Source organism: Cynocephalus volans, chromosome 1 (genome assembly GCF_027409185.1).
Source record: "Cynocephalus volans isolate mCynVol1 chromosome 1, mCynVol1.pri, whole genome shotgun sequence".
NCBI classification, from domain to species: Eukaryota; Metazoa; Chordata; class Mammalia; order Dermoptera; family Cynocephalidae; genus Cynocephalus; species Cynocephalus volans.
This window is the reverse complement of record NC_084460.1, coordinates 245,942,042-245,961,963: the sequence shown is the minus strand read 5'-3', so window position 1 is coordinate 245,961,963 and position 19,922 is coordinate 245,942,042. Positions and strand designations below refer to the sequence as shown.

The 19,922-nt window shown below is 37.4% G+C and overlaps 1 protein-coding gene across 23 annotated transcripts in view; it reads left to right on the top strand.

The window, feature by feature from the left end:
• The window catches only part of TTN (titin), a 268,315-nt gene that overhangs the window by 42,833 nt on the left and 205,560 nt on the right, over positions 1-19,922 (top strand). For 22 of the 23 annotated variants that reach the window (XM_063115514.1, XM_063115619.1, XM_063115522.1 and 19 more), the window contains exons 41-44: positions 95-379; positions 599-724; positions 5,062-5,250; positions 10,674-10,730. In XM_063115514.1, the coding sequence (XP_062971584.1) occupies positions 95-379; positions 599-724; positions 5,062-5,250; positions 10,674-10,730 (657 nt within the window). Of the gene's footprint in view, positions 1-94; positions 380-598; positions 725-5,061; positions 5,251-10,673; positions 10,731-11,812; positions 18,542-19,922 lie in introns of those variants that run through there. The other variant, XM_063115648.1, reaches the window with a different exon arrangement.

Here is a 19,922-nt window from a genome sequence, read left to right as displayed (position 1 = left end):
TTGTTTTGAGGCATGTAATCAACTGGCAACAAATTAATGTAGAGATTCCAGTGTTTTGAAACTTTTTCACGGGTTATGTGTTATTTAATTTTAGCTCCTGAACCACCCCAGATTCTGCAGGAGCTCCAGCCTGTCACTGTGCAGTCCGGCAAACCTGCCCGCTTCTGTGCCGTGGTGTCTGGCAGACCACAGCCCAAGATTTCCTGGTACAAGGAAGAGCAGCTGCTTTCCACTGGCTTCAAATGCAAATTTCTTCATGATGGGCAAGAGTACACACTTTTGCTAATTGAAGCCTTCCCAGAGGATGCGGCTGTCTATACTTGCGAAGCCAAGAATGACTACGGAGTTGCCACAACCTCAGCTTCGCTTTCAGTGGAAGGTAGGAATGACAAGCTACTTCCCAGCTTTAAAACAAAAGCCAAGAAGCCAGCTTTTGTGCTCTCCCAATGCATTTAAAAATACACTTTGGAGCTCATAAAAATAGATTGCTACCCAACTTTGAAACCACTCTGCTGCAACATAAAGATAAATCTGAATACTCCTTTCTATGAGGCCTGAATGGTGACTTAACGATGATAAATTTTGTCTTCTTATTTAGTTCCAGAAGTTGTGTCTCCTGATCAGGAAATGCCAATTTATCCTCCTGCCATCATCACCCCACTTCAGGACACTGTCACTTCCGAGGGACGGCCAGCCCGTTTCCAGTGCCGAGTTTCTGGAACAGGTAGGTTTATGAGCAAAAGGTACCACTCCATCAGAGTTAGCTGCTGCCATTCTGAATTGGAGCATGTGTTCCAAACACCACCAGTGCTTCCCCTCACCCCAGAGTCTGACCTCGGTGGAAGACGACAATATATGCAGTGACATTTCAAGCCAATTGTGATCTCAGACAGACCTCAGAGACAGAAAAGATAGATAAAATGAATAAAGGATTTATTTATCCCAAATGAAAATCACTCATTTTTTTGGCTTTTGTATACCACCACCAAAGGGAAATTCTCAAAGCTTGAGCATCTCACAGCACTCTTAAGAAGTTTTATTGTTTTGTTTAGTATGCTTCTCCCATTAGTTTAAAACCAAATCTCTACCTTGCCAAGAGCTATTTTCCTAAACAAGTTAGTATTTCAGTTGGTCTTCTGACCTTACACTTTCCTCATCTGGGATGGAGATAGTGATCTGGAAACCTAATGGACCTATGTGATTTATGAGCATCATTAAAGAATATAATGTATGTAAAGCACCTGTAGGCACGGTTGCCAAGTGACTGATGTGCAATGCCTTCATTTTATTATCACCATGAGATGAATTATATAAACATAAAAGTCCAGTATTAGGTGACCAACATGGACAAATACCGTAAACTCTGGGTGTTTGAAGCACGGTACTCGAGAAATACTAAATATCAATAAATGAGGACTGATTTGATAATATTCTACTAATACACTGTCACCTCTCCCAGGGTGATGGAGATGCAAAGGATTATTCAAAGCCCATTTCTTCTGAGCAGAGAGGGGCTCGAAAGTTTACTTCCAGGACCTTCAAGAGAGAAGCATTCCTTGGAAATAACCCTGAATCAGATTTTCTCTCAGTATTTATTGTCCAGGCAAGAAAGTTATAGAAAAGGAACAAAGGTGGTTACAAAAAGAACAACAAGATAATTGTCATGGCAACACTCATTAGGTTTAGCTGCGCCAAGGACATCTGCCCTTAGAGCAAGCATTTTTGCTGCTGTGTTACAATTTTTTATCTACGACAGAGACTTTACCCTTGGAAAGTTTTCTGTCTTTCCCAAGCTTAACATGTCTATGTGCTAGGCCCTGTGAAATACATTTGCTTTGTTAATGTTGGTATCCTCCACAAACAGTAAATTAAAGTGTATTTAAAATCAAATTTACTAAAGCTAAACAGAATAATTTATCCATTCATTGAATTTTTACAAGAAAATTTTCTTATAAATATGCATACATATGGATCACTCAAAGTAGTAACAGGAGTCTTTAACTATATTTGTAAAGTGCTTTGTGGTCTATAACATATTATAGTTTTGACTTTAAGGTGCTGCAAAAATATGTTCAAAGCCCTCTGCAAGACTCCAATTTGGGGAGAAGGAGAAAGAAAAATTCTTTATCTTTTCAGTGTGACTAATGTCTTTAAATGTTTGAATGGGCTTTAAAAATTCATAAGATCATTAACTCCCCATGTGTGGTAGTATTTATACACATATAGAGGTTTTTAGCACCCTCTTATAAGCTTATTTTCTTTATGACAGAAATTAAATTCATTAATAGAATGCCTTTTCAAAAGCTTACCAAATCTCTTAGTTTCATGCCCCTGGGACTCAAAATATTCACACAACTTCCTCTGACCAGGTGTTGCCTTAAGTAAGCAAGGGCAGCACTGCCTTCCACAAACTGGAAAGAAATTATGAGTCTTCAAAAGCCCTGGTCCCATATTTTTGGGGACTCTGTACATTCTCAAGCATAAAATATGGTCCTGAGCAATCAAGTGGTGCTTTTCTAACAGTGAAAATGTTATCCATTGAAGGTGTCCAGTGCCACCTACTGGTACAAAAGCAATTTGGAAAAGCAGAATTTTAAAACTTGTAATAAAGCTAGTGTGTTGCTAGTGTTTATCCTATAGATGATGAATCAGTATCATTTGGATGCTTACAGAGTGAAGACTAGTACAACGAAATGATAATTAGTCTAGCAATGATGATGTCCATTGTTCATTTAAGCATCTATTCAATTTTTATTCTACCAGCATTTACTCTGTCCCTGCTATTAAGACATTATGCTAGGTGCTGGAGGCACACAGACCTGGCTGTCACCTTCAAGGAGATGCATGCACACTAGATCCAAGGTTGTAAGTGCTGCAGTAGGCTCACATACTCAGTGCTCTCTGGCTGGGAGACAGTTAGAGGAAGATGTATAAACTGAGCATTGAAAAAGAAGTAGGATCACTGAGCGCTGTGGCATTCCAGGCAGCAAGAACAGTATTCACAAAGTCACAAAAACTTGGAAGAACACTTCATGTGTTGGAAACAAGTGGTTTACGCAGGGTTGGAAAGTGATGTCATGAGTGGGCGAGAAGGCTAGAAAAGAAAGAAAAGGCCAGATACTGAAGTATTTGGTATTCTGTGCTTAGGATTTTGGAGTTTATCTTGTTTACCTTGAGGAGCCACTGAAGGATTGTTAGGATGTTCCTTGGGGAACCTGATCAGGTTTGATTTTTAAAAACAACACTGTGATAGAGAAGGGAGAAATGGACAGATGTGAGAGGCGAGACTTAAGTGAGGAGCCGGAAGAGAAACTATTGCAATAGGCTTGGACAGTGTTGATTAGGCCGTCACCAGGGGAGTCAGGAGATAGAGGAAGGGGGTAGATTGGATAAGTGTTGAGGATGTAGGATGAACAAGATTTAGGGGGAGTGGGGTGGCCTCACAAAAGCCACAAGACGCCAATGACCAATGCACATAATGGCAGCCCAGCCAGAAGCACCAAGTCCATTACCAAGAGAGGTTTCACTTTTTAGCTCATTTATTGTTGGCATTTCATGCCCAGTGGCAGTTTATGTGTGTCCCGATGCCTCATTCAGTTCATCGAAGGAGAAGTTGTAAGAAGGAACAGGCAGAGAACCAAACTCATCGTCCTTTCATTTCCACCCGCATACACACACTCACACAAACTACCCAGTTGTAGGATGACTGTTCAATCCATGTGATGCTCTGCCTGTTACATCATGACCCCTTCTTCTGGCATGTTATTGAAGACACTGCTGATCCCTTCTGTGATGTTAATCATTCTTGCTTTAACGACTGACTCATGCCAGTGGTTTATAAAGCCCTTTCATGTACGTTATGTCATTTAATTATCACAGCAGTTTTATGGGATAAGTAGCCCATGAATTATTATGCATTCCATTTTACAAATGGAAAGACTGGTCCAGAGAGGTTAGATAACATGCCCAAGGTCACACAGCTGGCAAACTGGATTCCATTTTCTACTTTATCTTGCTACCTAAGGAACTGAAACGATTTGTTACTTTGTAAAGTAACAAGTAGTTTGTAACAACATCATGGGAAGAAGGGTAACCTTTGTAGACCAGTATTGGTGCTAAAATGCAAACAAAATCTAGATTATTGGACTATTAGAAGATTCCCATGTATGATATTGAGATAGGGAAGTAGTATAGTGACTGTGCTGCAAAAATACGATGGCTGTGATTTTGGCTATTAAAACAATTAACCAGAATTAGAGTGTACATTACCCTAGACTATGACAATATAATAACATGTTATTTTATTCTTGATTTGGGTTTTTATTTTCTATTATTTTAAGATGACTCAAATCCTTGTATGGAAACACTTTTATTATAATTTATAATAACTGCTACTTTGAAAAAAGCCAAATATATCTAAGATGCCCAAATTCCATGAGTTTCTCTCTCAATTTAAAAAATTACTTTGTGTACAATTATTTGTGCTATATATACTGCCATGCTGAAGCATTTTGCTCACTGGTAATGAAAAAATAGAGATTTTTTTTTTCTTCAGCCTTCAAGGGTGTCTGTTTTAGACTTTGTAGAATGTTGATCTTCTCAGCTGTCTTTTTTGTTGATCTTTCTGCAAACCGGAGTGGAGATTTTTCTTACTTCTTGTCCCAGAGGCAACCACAATCCCAGATCAAACCCTTCATAATGACTGTTTCTCAGGACTTTCTTTTTCTCAAAGTCACTGAATATGTCAGAATCTTGTCCCTGCTTCTACCGCATGACATGCAAATGCCGAAAAGGATATAACTAAAGTTCTATTACTTTAAGCATTACAACCAGTTCAATAATGGAACAATCTAGATTTTTTTAGTATCATACTTCCTTCTTAAAGGTGAAAGAAAATCATATAATAGCAAATATGGCATGCCCAAAAGAAAAATATAATGTTATTAAGATAAATATGAAATGTAGTCATTAGTATAATTAACATTGTATTTGCAGGTAAATAAAAATCCACTTGTTCTTGTGATTTAAATATCTTTTTTTTTTTCTCTTTTTGTGGTACAGATCTAAAAGTGTCTTGGTACAGCAAGGATAAGAAAATCAAGCCATCTCGGTTCTTTAGAATGACCCAATTTGAAGACACTTACCAACTGGAGATTGCTGAAGCTTATCCAGAAGATGAGGGCATTTACACCTTTGTTGCCAATAATGCTGTAGGCCAAGTGTCAAGTACAGCCAACTTGAGACTGGAAGGTAGAGTAAAACAACTTTAGATATTTAAATATTGATCTAATCTCACTATGTCAGTAACAATTACTAAAGATTTCATGTCTGTCATTACTGGTCCTACCACTCTCTTCTAATTCAACTAATTATTTCCCTGTTACACGCAATGCTCTCATTTCTTATTTACCCCTTCTCGTTATGAATCACAAATCATAATTTTTTATTTTGCCCTGCTTTTCCTCCATACCATTTTGTAATGTATCGCTGCCATCACCAGCTTTCATGCTCCTGAGCAGCATGAATCAGAATGGGGAGAAATACGCTAAAGAAATGGGTAGATTTATTTTCTCATTTGGCTAGAATGAAAATCATATTTTAAAAAAACTAACAGTGCTATCACCTTCCCATTGTGTTGACACAATTACGATGGCACAAAAGCTATAGTAGACAACTTCGGGTCTTTACACAAGCTGGACACAGTCACCATCATTCCACCCACGAGTGCTCGAGTTTTGAGGTGCCCAGGCTGGCTTCGCATTGTGGTAGTCGGGGCTCGTGCCTTGTAATCAGAGACATGTTCTCAGTAGCAGGGGGCAGTTGAACTCAAAACAAGGGTTACGCAGTTTTTATTTAAACAGTCAGATTATTTTCCATGAGTGAATATAGCCTACATAATATTAAGTATACACAAATACATAAGAATTTAGGGAAACTCCTGTGTTTTTTCTTAATTTTAAACACTTACTGTAACTGGATGTTTTCTTAATAATAAATTTAAAGTGATTTACAAACAAAAAAGCTAGTTTGTACAACCCGAGGAAGAAAAAGAAAAAGAATACCTAGACCCTGTTACCTACTCCGGTGCTACCTGCATGAGCAATACAGTGAAGTTCCTGAGCTCATTCATGTCTCAGCTGGCTTGTCTGGGAAAAGGACGTGAACTTGTGTGACTTCAAATCAATAGTGAAATACAGTGACAAGGCATTAGGATTGGACTGGATTCCAGTTCATCGTTGAAATTTGTGACAGATCTGTAGATGACCCCAAATGAGTTCTGGTTTCTATGCAGAGTAAGATATTAAAAATTGGCATGCTTCTTTTCAGGATTTAGCAAATTTGAAGAAGTTACATCAAACTCTCAATGGCATGTCTCATCAGTTTCATTTAAGAAGGAGTCCCTTGGCCAAAAGCCCATCTTCATCCAGCCTCTATCAAGCCTCAGGGTGCACAGCGGGGAGACAGTCAGATTTCATGCAAGGGTTTTTGGCATACCTAAGCCAGAAATCCAGTGGTTTCATAACCAGCACCCAATTCTACCAACAAAAGATGTAGTTTTCCATTTTGAGGAGTCCACAGGCATGGCTTTAATGCTTATAGTTGATGCTTACTCAGAGCATGCTGGGCAATACTCTTGCAAAGCAGCCAATACTGCTGGGGAAGCCACTTGTGCAGCTACACTCACAGTGACTCCAAAAGGTAAAGCCCATCTTGCTTCAAGGACTTTGATTTGCTGCATACCTCCTCATCCCACTGTTACTAATGAGAGGCTCTGCTGTTTGTTTCATTGCATGCTGTTGTCAGCCCATAATTTACTAATAAAGTAACCCACCAATTCCCTCCAAGTCCTCAATTATGGGTTAACCTATATACTTTAAATCTCACTGAATTATGTGTTCTGTGCATTAGAAAGCCAGTAATTATTTTGTTAGGCACCAACTTTGCTTGCCATTTTTACTTTTCTAAATAACATTGCATTGTCGCATCATTACATGATCTATTTCTTGTATATTGTTTATAAAGTATGTGGTGGATGGAGGGAAAATTGTATGCCAAATGTAGTCATCTAAAAAAAAAGGAGAGAGAGAGACACAGTGTCACTCTGGATAGCTGCAATGTCAACAGAAGGAAGGAACCAGATACTGTACAGCATCTGCATGAGCCTTGATCAGCTGCTCATCCCTGAATCCCTGGGAATGAATTTTCTTTTGTGTGATCCTGATATCCTAGAGCATACTGCATCTGGCATGCTGCTTCCAAGTGACAACGATGTCTTTCATCTTCATCTTCCATGCCATTTTGTTACTAATCTAGGCAAGTGGCAAAGCTTAGATCTTAATATTATTTTCTTTTTTTGTCACTTGATTATATGGTACAAGCCCTACACAGGCAAAGTTCTAGGAAAGATGTAAGAGAGTCCACCATGTCCCAGACAGGGCAGATTTCTCTTTCACAAAGGAGGAGAGCAAAATATCCCAGAAGGAAATTAAGTCATTTCAAGGATCATCACATGAATATGAAGTGCAGGTTTTTGAAAGTGTGTCTCAAATTCCACCCACACGGCTGCATCCATTTGACATGTAGAGTTGTACCACACTGCATCCTTTTCACAAACTGCAGAAAGCACTGAGTTATCTGAGAACTGCGCTGAAGAGTCAACCAGTCAGGTGCCAAAGATTCTCCTGCATCTTCAGGACCTCACTGCAAAGTGCAGCAACACTGCTCAATTCCTCTTTGTTTTAGAAGATGAATCTTCTGTTGCTGTCACCTGGACTCATGAAGGTGTAAAGACAGAGGAATCTGAGAGAGTGAAGCAATCACAAGATGCAAATATTCAGTTTCTTATCATATGCGATGTGCAGCTGGTAGACTAAGGCCTATACAGCTGCACTATACACAGTGACTGTGGAGAGAAGACAATATCAGCAGTACAGGGTGGTTATTTGATTTTTAGCTATGACTTGCTTCATTTCATCCTCATTGCTTTATGCAGCTTTTCTGTGATGCAAGTTGAATTGATGAATATATTAATTAGAATATCTCTAAAATAGCACTCTATTCATAAAGGATTTGTGAAAGTTGGCCAAGTCATTGTCCAAACTTGTCATGAAAATTTAACTTTCCAGTCTAGATTCAGGAAGTTTACCTTCCAAATGCAGGTGCGGGAAGTAAAGGTTTATTTCATATGTGCAGCTTTTTCTAATATCCACCAAATGTGCCACCTAGGAAGTGTACCAAAGAAGGTTAAAATGTGGTAATTCACTTGGTACTTATTGGGTATTTATTAACAATAATAAACAGACACTGTGCTAAATTTAAATTTAATTGTTTTAATAGTAATAGGCTCAACAATTCTTATCTACCCTTTATTTTCAGATCTGGAGGTTCTAGCTTTTTATAAGGAGGCTATGAAAATAGAAAATTGGGCACTGAAAATAGTAAGACTGCTTGGACCAAAATTAGTAGTCTAGCTATTTCTCAATAAATGATTCTGCTTTTACAGCCTCATTTTTCTCATGGCAAGATCATTATTTTTGTCATTATTGTGCTAGATTCTTCACTATGTCTGGGAAAGCATGACTAAACTTGACTAGGCAGGGGATAACTTCTCCCTCTTACCCATAGACCTTCCTTTTAGAAACTAATGGAATGAAAAAATTATTCTTTAGGAGCTAGAAGCTAGTGTTGTGTATCTATAGCAAAGGAGCTTCACAAAGTCCCATGGAAGGAAGCTGGTGGAAGAAATTCAGGCATCTCCAGGGGTCTGTTGAAAGCTGTGGCCTCAAGTTCCTCTCTGATCCTGGCCATATTATTGTTAAGGTGTCAGAGATGAGCAAGGGGGAGTCTAGTACTGTGTATGTGCATGGCCTTCTCTGCACTGAATTTTGAAACAGGGTCTTCCTTGCTACCCAGCAGGGAGAATTGGGCTCATTAATTCACTTACTGTACCTGCAATACCCACTCATCAAAAAATGGCCTTTTTCTTTCTTAATCTGAGATTTTGTTCTATAGCTATGTCGGATTCTATTTCCATAACCTATAAAGGGAATATCTCAAGAACTGAGGTCTAGTTATGTAAATTAGATGGAAAATTCCACCATCCAGAGAGTTACCCCTCAATCTCACGGCTAGGTAGCACAGTAATCACACAGAGTGACTATTTATATGGAGGTGTTGTCTATGAGTCGAGTAGGTGACAGTTGTGACAGTTTCTGAGGCAATGTAATTGGGAGTTGGCTGTGTTTTGAGGTGGGAGAAATGTAGGTCTTTCAACTTGCTTCCTAAAGAACCTAGTGCCGTAGTACGGTGCTTAGATGTCTTATTCCTAGAGTGGATCTAAGCTTGGCATTTTTGCCCCTGACTCTCCAGTTCACTCAGTTCTAATTGATTATATTATTAAAGTGTTCTTGAAGCAAGAGCTTTTTTTTTTTTATGGAAAGTCCAGACTGCCTTACTTGTACTTAAGAAAGTTAAAAAATATGAGTCTGATAGTGTTTGATGAGTGAAGGATCAGGCACAGCTGTCTAATTATTTAGCATAAGGCCAGTCTTTATATGTTCCTCTTTTATTTGGGCCTAATAAGTTTACATAGGCTACATGGTTATCCACCAAGATCAAGTAGAAATGTATAAAACCCCAGTAAGTCTGTTTCACTAGAGTTCTTATGTGCATAATAAACCTAGATGTATCTTATTAGTTTGGGGACTAACATGCTGCCATTCCTTCTCATTCTGATGGCATTCCATCTTCTTTAAATTCAGCATGTGTTTTGTTCTTACAAATACAGCTAATTTATGCCTTTTCCTAACTTTATTCTTGCCTAACCAAAGAATCGCAAACCAGAGCAGTTACAAAAATTACTCTTAGTTCAGACACTAAAACTATAAAAACACTCAAGAGAGTCACAAATGAAAACAACCCATGAAGTAAAAAGGGAATATTCAAAGAAAAGATCAAGTTTGTCATTAACTTCATGCCAAAGACCACAAGGAACTGAGAGCAAGAGAGTCAAGTCTACTGACACTGTGCCACCTGCCCTGAAGAATGAGACTGGTAACAGGGTACCAGCCTTTCCCAAGAAGTCACCCCAGAGACAATTGTGTCTAAAAACCATGCTTGTTCCTTATGTAATAAAAGCAATTTTGAGTTGAGGAGTCTTTGTTTTACTCCTTACTATGTAAATGGACTTCATGTAGTTTAAGTTTTGAAAGGTGATTCAAATCAGAGGAGTGTTTGCTAGCAAAGATGTTTAATTCTGCAGGAAAAACAGACTATCTCTCAACTAAAAATGGCAGGTTAGAAAATGCATGTTCCTTCTAAATGTGGTTTCATATCTTAGCATTTGGTCATTAGGATATTTTTAAAAAAAGAATATTCCTTTAGTTTGTGGATTGCTTTTCTGAATGCATGTAAAGGCATGAGGAATTATGGTACTAAAAGTGGAAATTTCATAGAGAACCTGAAATAAAAATGTTTTAATCTTTCTTGTCAACATTGTCATATACTTTATCAAATCATTGATTTCTTTAGCGTGGAATTTTTGGTAAATTAGGGGGGTATGCAGTTTTCTGTTATTATCATAAAAATTTTAATCATGTAAATTATGAATTTCTGAATGCAGGAGGTATATGCAATTAACCACTAAAATATCTTTATATGATTTTTCATTTTAGCCCCTGAATCAATTTTGCATGAGAGGATTGAACAGGAGATTGAGATGGAGATGAAAGGTATTGTTATGATGAATGTGAGATTTAGGTAGAAATTCTGAAGGATTAATAGAATCCTTGAGCTGCCTTCTCTTAGGATTATTGAGAAAAATGACATAGATATAAAAATATATCTCTTAGAGTATATATTACTATGTCGCATGCCACATTTAGTATGCTGATGGTTACATGCATCTCACAGTAATTTGTTGTATGGTAATTTAAAATCTTGTATTTAAAATTTATCAGCCACATTCAACCTCACGTTTGCAGTCATCTTCGAAAGTGTGTATTATGAAAAGTTGTCATCTTAATGCATGAAATCATGAAGTAGAAGTTTGTTTTCAAAATCACAGTGAGTTAAATTGAACAATAAACAATAACCTAGCTGTCATTCTCAGAATGCAATATTATGAATGAATTATGATTGAAATGCTACTTTATTCAGGAAGTGTGAAGATGTTACATTCCCATTGTGGTTTACATTTCATGCACATATATCATTTTAACATTGATATGTCTCTTACACTGGCTTGCAGATAGCTGCCTATGTGGTCCTTATTGCCTGCTTTTCCTTGCATAACATCATGACTTTACGGCTGTATTAGTTCGAATAAACGCCTTCTCATTTTACTTTAGCTAATTACTTATGGCTATAGTTCTTGTATATATTTTTAAATAGTTAATTCTCAAAAATACAATAATTTAATCTACAATCAAAAGGATCAGAAAAGGGCGTTTATTCCACTCTCTGCAAGTCAGGTAAGATTTTCCTCTTAGTCATCAAAAGAACAAAGTTTTCCTGCTCTCAAAACAAATATGCACAGAAACATGTTATTTTGAAATGCATTTTTGCTTGTTCAAGAAGAAATTTCAACAGTTTGAAGAAAAGACCAGACAGCGAACGATTTTCGTGTCAGAATCTTTTAAACAGAGCATGGTGTTGCGTTTATTCGAACAAATATGGTGAGTGACTTTTTTTATGGATTTGTGAGAACTGTTGCATGCTCTTTATTCCATTTCCTATTTTGTGATTTCATTATTTTCAACTTTCAAATATTATGTAAAATAGTAAAATCCTTTGTAATTTAATTTTGTTTCAGAATTATTCTCCGAGGGGGAATCCGAACATTCAGAAACGGATACACGTGATGCCTTTTCAGATTCTGAAGACATAGACCACAGCTCCGTGGCTGCTAAAAGATATGCAAGTAGAATATCATCTACAAGCTCCTGGCCTGAATATTTCAAGCCTTCTTTTACCCAGAAACTTATGTTTAAATATGTTTTAGAGGGTGAACCTGTTGTTTTTATATGTCGATTAATTGCTTGTCCAACTCCTGAAATTACTTGGTTTCATAACAATCGACCTATCCCAACAGGTCTTCGTCGGGTTATAAAAACTGAGAGTGATTTACATCATCACTCGTCTAGCTTAGAGGTTAAAAGGGTCCAAGACAAAGATTCTGGAAGTTATAGATTACTAGCAATTAATAGTGAAGGGTGTGCGGAATCAACTGCATCATTGCTTGTTATCCAAAAAGGGCAAGATGAGAAATATTTAGAATTTCTAAGAAGAACAGAACAGACACACAAAAACATCGAGGCTTTAGGTGAAAGGAAAGAAGATAGGATAAAGGTTGACCTGAGGTTTACTGGCTCTCCCTTTAACAAAAAGCAAGATGTGGAACAAAAGGGGATGGTGAGAACTATACACTTTAAGACAGTAAGTCCGGGCAAGAAAACAGATTTTATGTATGATGAAGAATATTTAGAAAGTAAATCTGACACAACAGGATGGCTTAATGTAGGTGAAAGTTTCCTGGACAAGGAGACAAAAATGAAGTTGCAGCGTTTAAGGGAGGCTAGAAAAATGTTAATGGAGAAAAAGAAATTATCTCTTTTAGATATGTCATCTGAAGTAAGCTTAAGAACGTTGAGAAGTGAACCTAGGGATAAAGATAACCTATTCTCTATAGAGGAAATGAAAATCAGGTCTGTGTCTGATCTAACTGAAAATAGGGAAAAGGCAGATAATTCAACTGAGGGTATTGTCCAAAATCCACATGCCCTTTCTAATCAAATGGATCAAAATGTATACTGTGGAGAACCTCCCACAAGCTTTCAAACTACTGTTGATGAAGAAATTCTTCAGACAGAAATAAAAATGATCCAAGAGGCATTTATAAAAGAAAGTCTACCAGAAAACCATTTATATGGTGATATTCTGGTAAGTGAAAATACCCAAGCAAGAGGACAGCTTGAAGAAATTATAACCAGTACTGCAATTGGAGAGTCATCTAAGTATATTACTAATGTATATCAGAATGAGGAAATATATGAGACTCCCGAAAATGTGTCTCAAGTCATTACACCATATGCCAGTGAATCTTTTGGTACTCTTGTGAATATTAAAGAAAGTGAAGAAATAGATAGTGAAAGAATAAGAAAGGATGATTTGAAAGAATTACAACACCCTGCTTCCACAAAAGGTGATGAATTCAAAGCTGAACAAGAGGAAAAAAATGCAAGAGTTTTTGAAAATTATGTCCAAAAACATCCACAACGTTGCCCACCTTCATTTCTTCAAGAAATTGAATCTCAAGAAGTTTATGAAGGTGACAGTTGTAAATTTGTTTGTCATTTTCAAGGATATCCTCAACCCATAGTGACATGGTACAACAACGATATACCAATCCCACGTAATCGAGGCTTTACCATTCATACTTTGGAAAATTATTCAACATTAGCTTTTTCCTCTGTTCATCCTCAGAATGAAGGTTCTATTACCTGTGTGCTGTTTAACCAGTATGGAACAGCAAAATCTACTGGTATACTTAAGGTAAAAGTGAAACAGAGATATGATGTCAAAGCACAGAAAGTCCCAGTGTTCCACGACTACACTGAGGAGGAGGAGGAGGAGCTGGCGTTGGCGTTTGACCAAGCAAGAGGTGTCCCTCCATCTTTGAGTCAAGAGAGCCAAGCAAATCTCCAAATGTTAAAAACTAACCTCTCAGATCCTCCCTGTGCAGACGGGGAATTGCTTTCCTTTCCTGTAGAAATTCAGATAACAGCAGCTACTCCTACCTCAGAACAGGATAAGGAGTCAAGAGAAATATTTCAACCTGAGGAGCTAGAATCTGAAGCAACACCTCTAGCTCAAGCTCCTCAGTCACCAAGACACAGATTTACATTTTCTTCTGATATTACTAATGAGCCGCCAAAAATGTTACAAGAAATGCCAAAGCACGTCAGGTGTAGAGAAGGGGATTCTATAGTGCTTGAATGTATAATATCTGGTGAGCCCCAGCCAGTTGTAACATGGTTTCAAAACAGAGTCCTTTTAAAGCAGAACCAGAAGTTTCAGTTTGCAGAAGTTAATTGTAGCCACAGGTTATACATTAATGATGTTAATTCTCAAGATTCTGGAAAATATAAATGTGTTGCTGGAAACAATTCAGGAACAGTTGAGAGTGTTTCAGATCTAACAGTGGAACCTGCCACTTACAGAGAGGATAGTCGGTTTGAGAATACTGGCGGAATTTATGCAAAATATTCCAAAGATCCACAAATACAAATTGAGGGAGAATCTGTAAGGGCACATTTTTATGATTATCCAGCTGGTCCTTTTACTCCCCAATGGAATGTGAAAGAATATGCTGTAAGAGAATATTTTCAAAGCCTTGAGACAGTTGAGCAGATAGACCAGAAAGACCAGGTGCACTGCATACCTTCCCGAGAAAAACTACCCAGATTTGTACGTGCTTCTAGATCCATAAAAATCAACATGCCTCTCAGGGCTGAACTCATTCAATGTCAGGATGAAGGGAAAGAGGAACACGTAAATGAAAAATCAAAGCTGCACAGAGTACATGGCACTGTGTATCCATTTGTTCATGATTTTAGTGAAGTTAATATGAGGAAAGAGTTAAAAAATGATTTTGGAAAGCTTGGTGGATCAGAATGGGAAAACATGCAGAAATGTACTCAAAGTGACTATTTTCCAAATATCCACTCTGAGAGAACTGAGAGTTACAACACAAAAGACTCATCTCACATTGTATATAAAGAACCCCTTGACGAAGAGAGACACTACCCACACAAGAAGGTGAAGCATAGAATCATAGCATTTGAAAAGTTACAACATAAAGAAAAAAGAGTTCTAGAAAAAAGACCTCCTAGGAAATCATTTGTTAATTCTCTTCAAAGGAAGCTTGATGACATAGACTCCTCGTTAAAGCAGAGTGAATCAAGACTGCGGAACCTAAGTGCAAATATGCATCAGGCAGAGAAAATGTCTCCAAATGCTGAACCAGATTCATCTAACATTGTAATGAATTTAAATCTGCTTTCCTCTCAAACACATAAAGAATTTGAAATTCCAGAGAGGGAACAACGAAAAGAAATAGGTCTTAGAGATCAATCTGCGGCCTCTGAGAGAGCTGAACATGAAGCACCTATAACATTTGACCTAGAGCAGTTTCACTCTCAAATAGAAAATGCAGATGTAAATTTCCAAAGACTAGATTGTGGTCGACCAGAAGAAGCTTATTTTGAAATCCAACAGTCCGCTTCTGAAACACCTGACAGTGAGTACACTTTATTTGATCTAAAGCAAATGTATTCGCATATAGGAAATCCATCTGAGGAGTTCCAAGGGCAAGAAATTAGACAACAGCAGGAAACACATTATAAAGAAGAAATCCCTAGCCCTGAAACATTGCAATCTGATACACAGAGTACCTCTAAAAATGTGCAAAGTAACATATTTACCAATCAAGAAATTTCTTCCATTCAGGAGTTTTCAAATAAGTCTGTGACAGAGAAACAGAGTGTTAATGCAAATACCTTTTATTTAGAAAAAGAAGTCCAACATGTACAGGAAAAAAATTTAGAAATCTTAGAAACTGATCTTTCTTTTAAATCCCTTTCTGAAGAAACCCATAGTGAATCACGTGCTATACTTCAAACCTCATCCGCAGATATAGGAGAAACTGATCTTTCTGAGAGAAACAGTTCTCTAGAAAATGGTAATAGAAGTTTCATCTCACATTTGAAAAAAGCAGCAAGTGAGGAAAAGCTTTTAGAGATTTGTAAAATGGAAGAACGCACTTCAGAACCAGAGTCGGCATCATCTCAAAAGCAGGATGGTGGGACACGGGAATATACAGATGGAACTTTGGAAGACCGCAAGGGTGACGTTCAGGAAGCACACACACTCTACAGACAACTGTCTCTGAGTCAGTGCTTTCCATTCTCAGTGGATGAAGAACAACAGAATCCAAACAAACACATAAGTGAAGACGTTGATGCTTCAGGAGAAGAATGTTATGAAGAAGTTTCAGTTCCAGATGAAACTTCTTTCTCCACTATAGAAGGAGAAATGGTAGAAACCTGTTTTTCTGAAAATATTCCTAAATTGGATGAGGCCCATGCTGCAGTAATGGAATCTGAGACCTCCCTAACACAATATTTACTTGCTGCTGGAAAGCATCAGATTCCTGAAGCTCGAGACACCAAACACGAGGCAAAGCTTGTCCAAAGTGAGTCGATCCCTTCAATGGAGGTGGAAGAAGTAACTTTCAACACGGTGTATGAATATTATCACCCAAAACAGGAAACGCTAGGTCGTCCATTTTCTCCTGAATCTGATATTTCAATTGATGTGGGAAGTACGGCCAGTGAAGAAATCTCTGAGTTAGATCAGTTTTATACCCCATCATCATCTGTTGAGCATTTTGAATCACCAAAGTCTCCTGACTTATATTTTAATCCTTCAGATACAACTGAACAGTCCTCAACAAATTCAGGAGGTGAGCCTGTTGAAAGATATTGCACACCTTTAGAGGAAGTTTCTGAAAGATACTCCACACCTTCTGAAGGTGAGATAGCAGAAAGATACTCCACACCCCCAGGAGAGACTCTAGAGAGGTATTCTACACCCCCAGGAGAGGCACTAGAGAGGTATTCTACACCCCCAGGAGAGACTCTAGAGAGGTATTCTACACCCCCAGGAGAGGCACTAGAGAGGTATTCTACACCGCCAGGAGAGACTCTAGAGAGATATTCTACACCCCCAGGAGAGACTCTAGAGAGATATGCTATTCCTACTGGAGGACCAAACCTCACTGGAAATCTTAAGACATACTCCTCAAAAGTGGAAAGGGAGGACAGTATGCCAAATGAGCATTTTCATACACCTACAGAAGAGAGAAGTTCAGCTTATGAAATATGGCGTTCCGATTCATTTGGTACCCCCAATGAAGCCATTGAACCAAAAGACAATGAAATGCCTCCATCTTTCATTGAACCTCTGACCAAAAGGAAGATATATGAAAACACAACCTTAGGCTTCATTGTTGAAGTTGAGGGCCTTCCAGTTCCTGGTGTGAAATGGTATAGAAATAAATCTTTGCTAGAGTCAGATGAAAGAATCAAAATGGAAAGGGTGGGTAATGTGTGTTCTTTGGAAATTTCTAACATTCAAAAAAGAGAGGGGGGAGAGTACATGTGCCATGCAGTGAACATCATAGGAGAGGCAAAGAGCTTTGCAAATGTAGACATAATACCCCAAGAAGAAAGAGCAGTGGCACTCCCACCCCCAGTAACACATCAGCATGTCATGGAGTTTGATTTGGAAAATGCCACATCATCAAGAACACCTTCTCCTCAAGAAATTGTCCTGGAAGTTGAATTAAGTGAAAAAGATGTTAAAGAATTTGAGAAGCAAGTGAAAATAGTCACAGTTCCTGAATTTACTCCTGATCATAAAAGCATGATTGTCAGTCTAGATGTTCTTCCATTGAATTTGGTAGATACAAATATGGATTCAAGGGGGGAAGAAGACAGAGATTTAAAAATTGATTTAGAAGTCTTTGAAATGCCTCCTCGCTTTATAATGCCTATTTGTGATTTTAAAATTCCAGAAAATTCAGATGCTGTATTCAAATGTTCAGTCATAGGCATCCCTACTCCTGAAGTTAAATGGTATAAGGAATATATGTGTATAGAGCCAGATAATATTAAATATGTGATTAGTGAGGAGAAGGGATGTCATACCCTTAAAATTCAAAACGTCTGTCTTTCCGATAGTGCAACATACAGGTGCAGAGCTGTGAATTGTGTAGGAGAGGCTCTCTGTCGGGGATTCCTCACCATGGGAGATTCCGAAATATTTGCTATGACAACAAAGAAAAGCAAAGTGACGTTAAGCAGTTTGAAAGAAGAATTAGTCTTAAGGAGCAAATACGCAGACAGCTTTTTTGAATTTCAGGTGGTAGAAGGGCCTCCCAGGTTTATCAAAGGTATTTCTGACTGTTATGCACCGTTAGGGACAGCAGCGTATTTCCAGTGTGTAGTTCGTGGCTCTCCCAGACCCACGGTTTCGTGGTACAAAGATGGGAAATTGGTCCAAGGAGCAAGGTTCAGTGCTGAGGAAAGTGGCATAGGGTTCCACAACCTATTTATAACAAGTTTAGTGGAAAGTGATGAAGGTGAGTACAGGTGTGTAGCTGCAAACCAATCAGGAATGTCTGAAACTTGTGCAGCACTCACCCTAACTTAAAGCACAATGTTTAGTGCCTCAGTAATTACTAGAATTCATTTCAATGCTTTCATATTTTCCAAATTATACGGATTTTATAAACTTCCAAATACATCCACTCGATTTGAATGCATTACATTGAAGACCTCTGAGGAAGTAGTCTCTCTCTGTAGAAGTTTCATCTTTGTAATACATGTAAATATTCTGTGATCTAAACTGTGGAGTCATCACTTGCATCAGTTATGCTGTGTATCATTAAGCACGATTAAATATCTCTTTGGCTACCTAATTGTTTGTACTTTATCCTCAGTCCTCCTCGACCAAGTGTTTCAGCAGAATGCATTGTTTTTTAGCAGATAAACTATATATGCAAAATTAGAACGTAAAATTGAAGACCATGTCAGATGACCACGCAGACAGTTTGGTAAGGGAAAATCTCTTCTCTGCTCCCATTATAAGTCATTTTTGGACTTGTAACCTTTTTGCATCCAAACCCATGTTTATTTACTTGGACTTAAAATGGACAAAGCAAATCAACAAAAACCAGCTTTACCCAATTGGTAACTAACTCTATAATCTGTTTTACAATGCAATCTTAATACATTAGTTTTGCCTCTTTTAGAAATATTTTTATTATTAATATCCCTCTTCTTAAGTGTTTTAATTCTAACTGGCTTTGAAGGGACCAGTTGTGCTCTCTTTATGGACAGGGTTCATCCAGACATTTGCAGAATATGCAAATAAAGATCTTTCCACTTTTGGAGATACCATAGTCTCTCCATTTTTGAGATGGTATCAAGTATAAAATGCAGCATTAATTTAATATTGGCCTGAGGGGAAAAAAGGAAACCACCATATTGCATTTATGTATAGATTTTAACCTGCATTCTGAGTTCAGAATTTTTAAAATTAGAAAAAAGAAGGTGGGACTTTTTAGAATTGAGGCAATATGGTAATTTGTATTGCAGATTATATACAAATAACAAGATAATAAGCTTTTCTGTCATTTTCACTGAATTTCATCTTTAAAATTAACTAGAAAATAATAACCATTCAAATTTCATTAAGATGCTTATATATATTTCTGAAACGACTTTTTGTTTTTCAAAATCAAAATTGTGGTAAATTCACAGCTCCTTAATATTGTATCTAGGTACGAATGTAGACCTAAATCTTCTCATATAAGATTTTTAAAATATAAAGAAATTTAGTTTTCTCATCTAAAAATGAGGGGTTGGACCAAAAGACTTCAGAGGCGATTGTTCAAAACTATGATTCTGTGTCATTCTAGAGGTAACTATTCTCAATATAGTTTAGAATAAATTTTAGTTTTGCAATAGATGATAAGAAAAATAATAGAATATAGAAATAAAGTTATGGATATTACTTCCTTCCAGCACTTAAATTACTTACCGTTACCTAATGGCTATCTTTTTCACCTGCATTAAGCAATATTTAAGTACCATGATCATATTAAACATATTAATTTTAAATTGATTTTAAACATAAATTAAACATTTAAATTAAATTTAATTTTCAAGAGAATTTATATATCCAATTATGTTTATTATGTTTTTTTCTTCTATCAGCTTTCCCACAATGAAATTCCCACAATGAAATTCCCTAATAGCCATCCAAATTAAGGAAGCAATTTAGAGAACGTGCAGAAA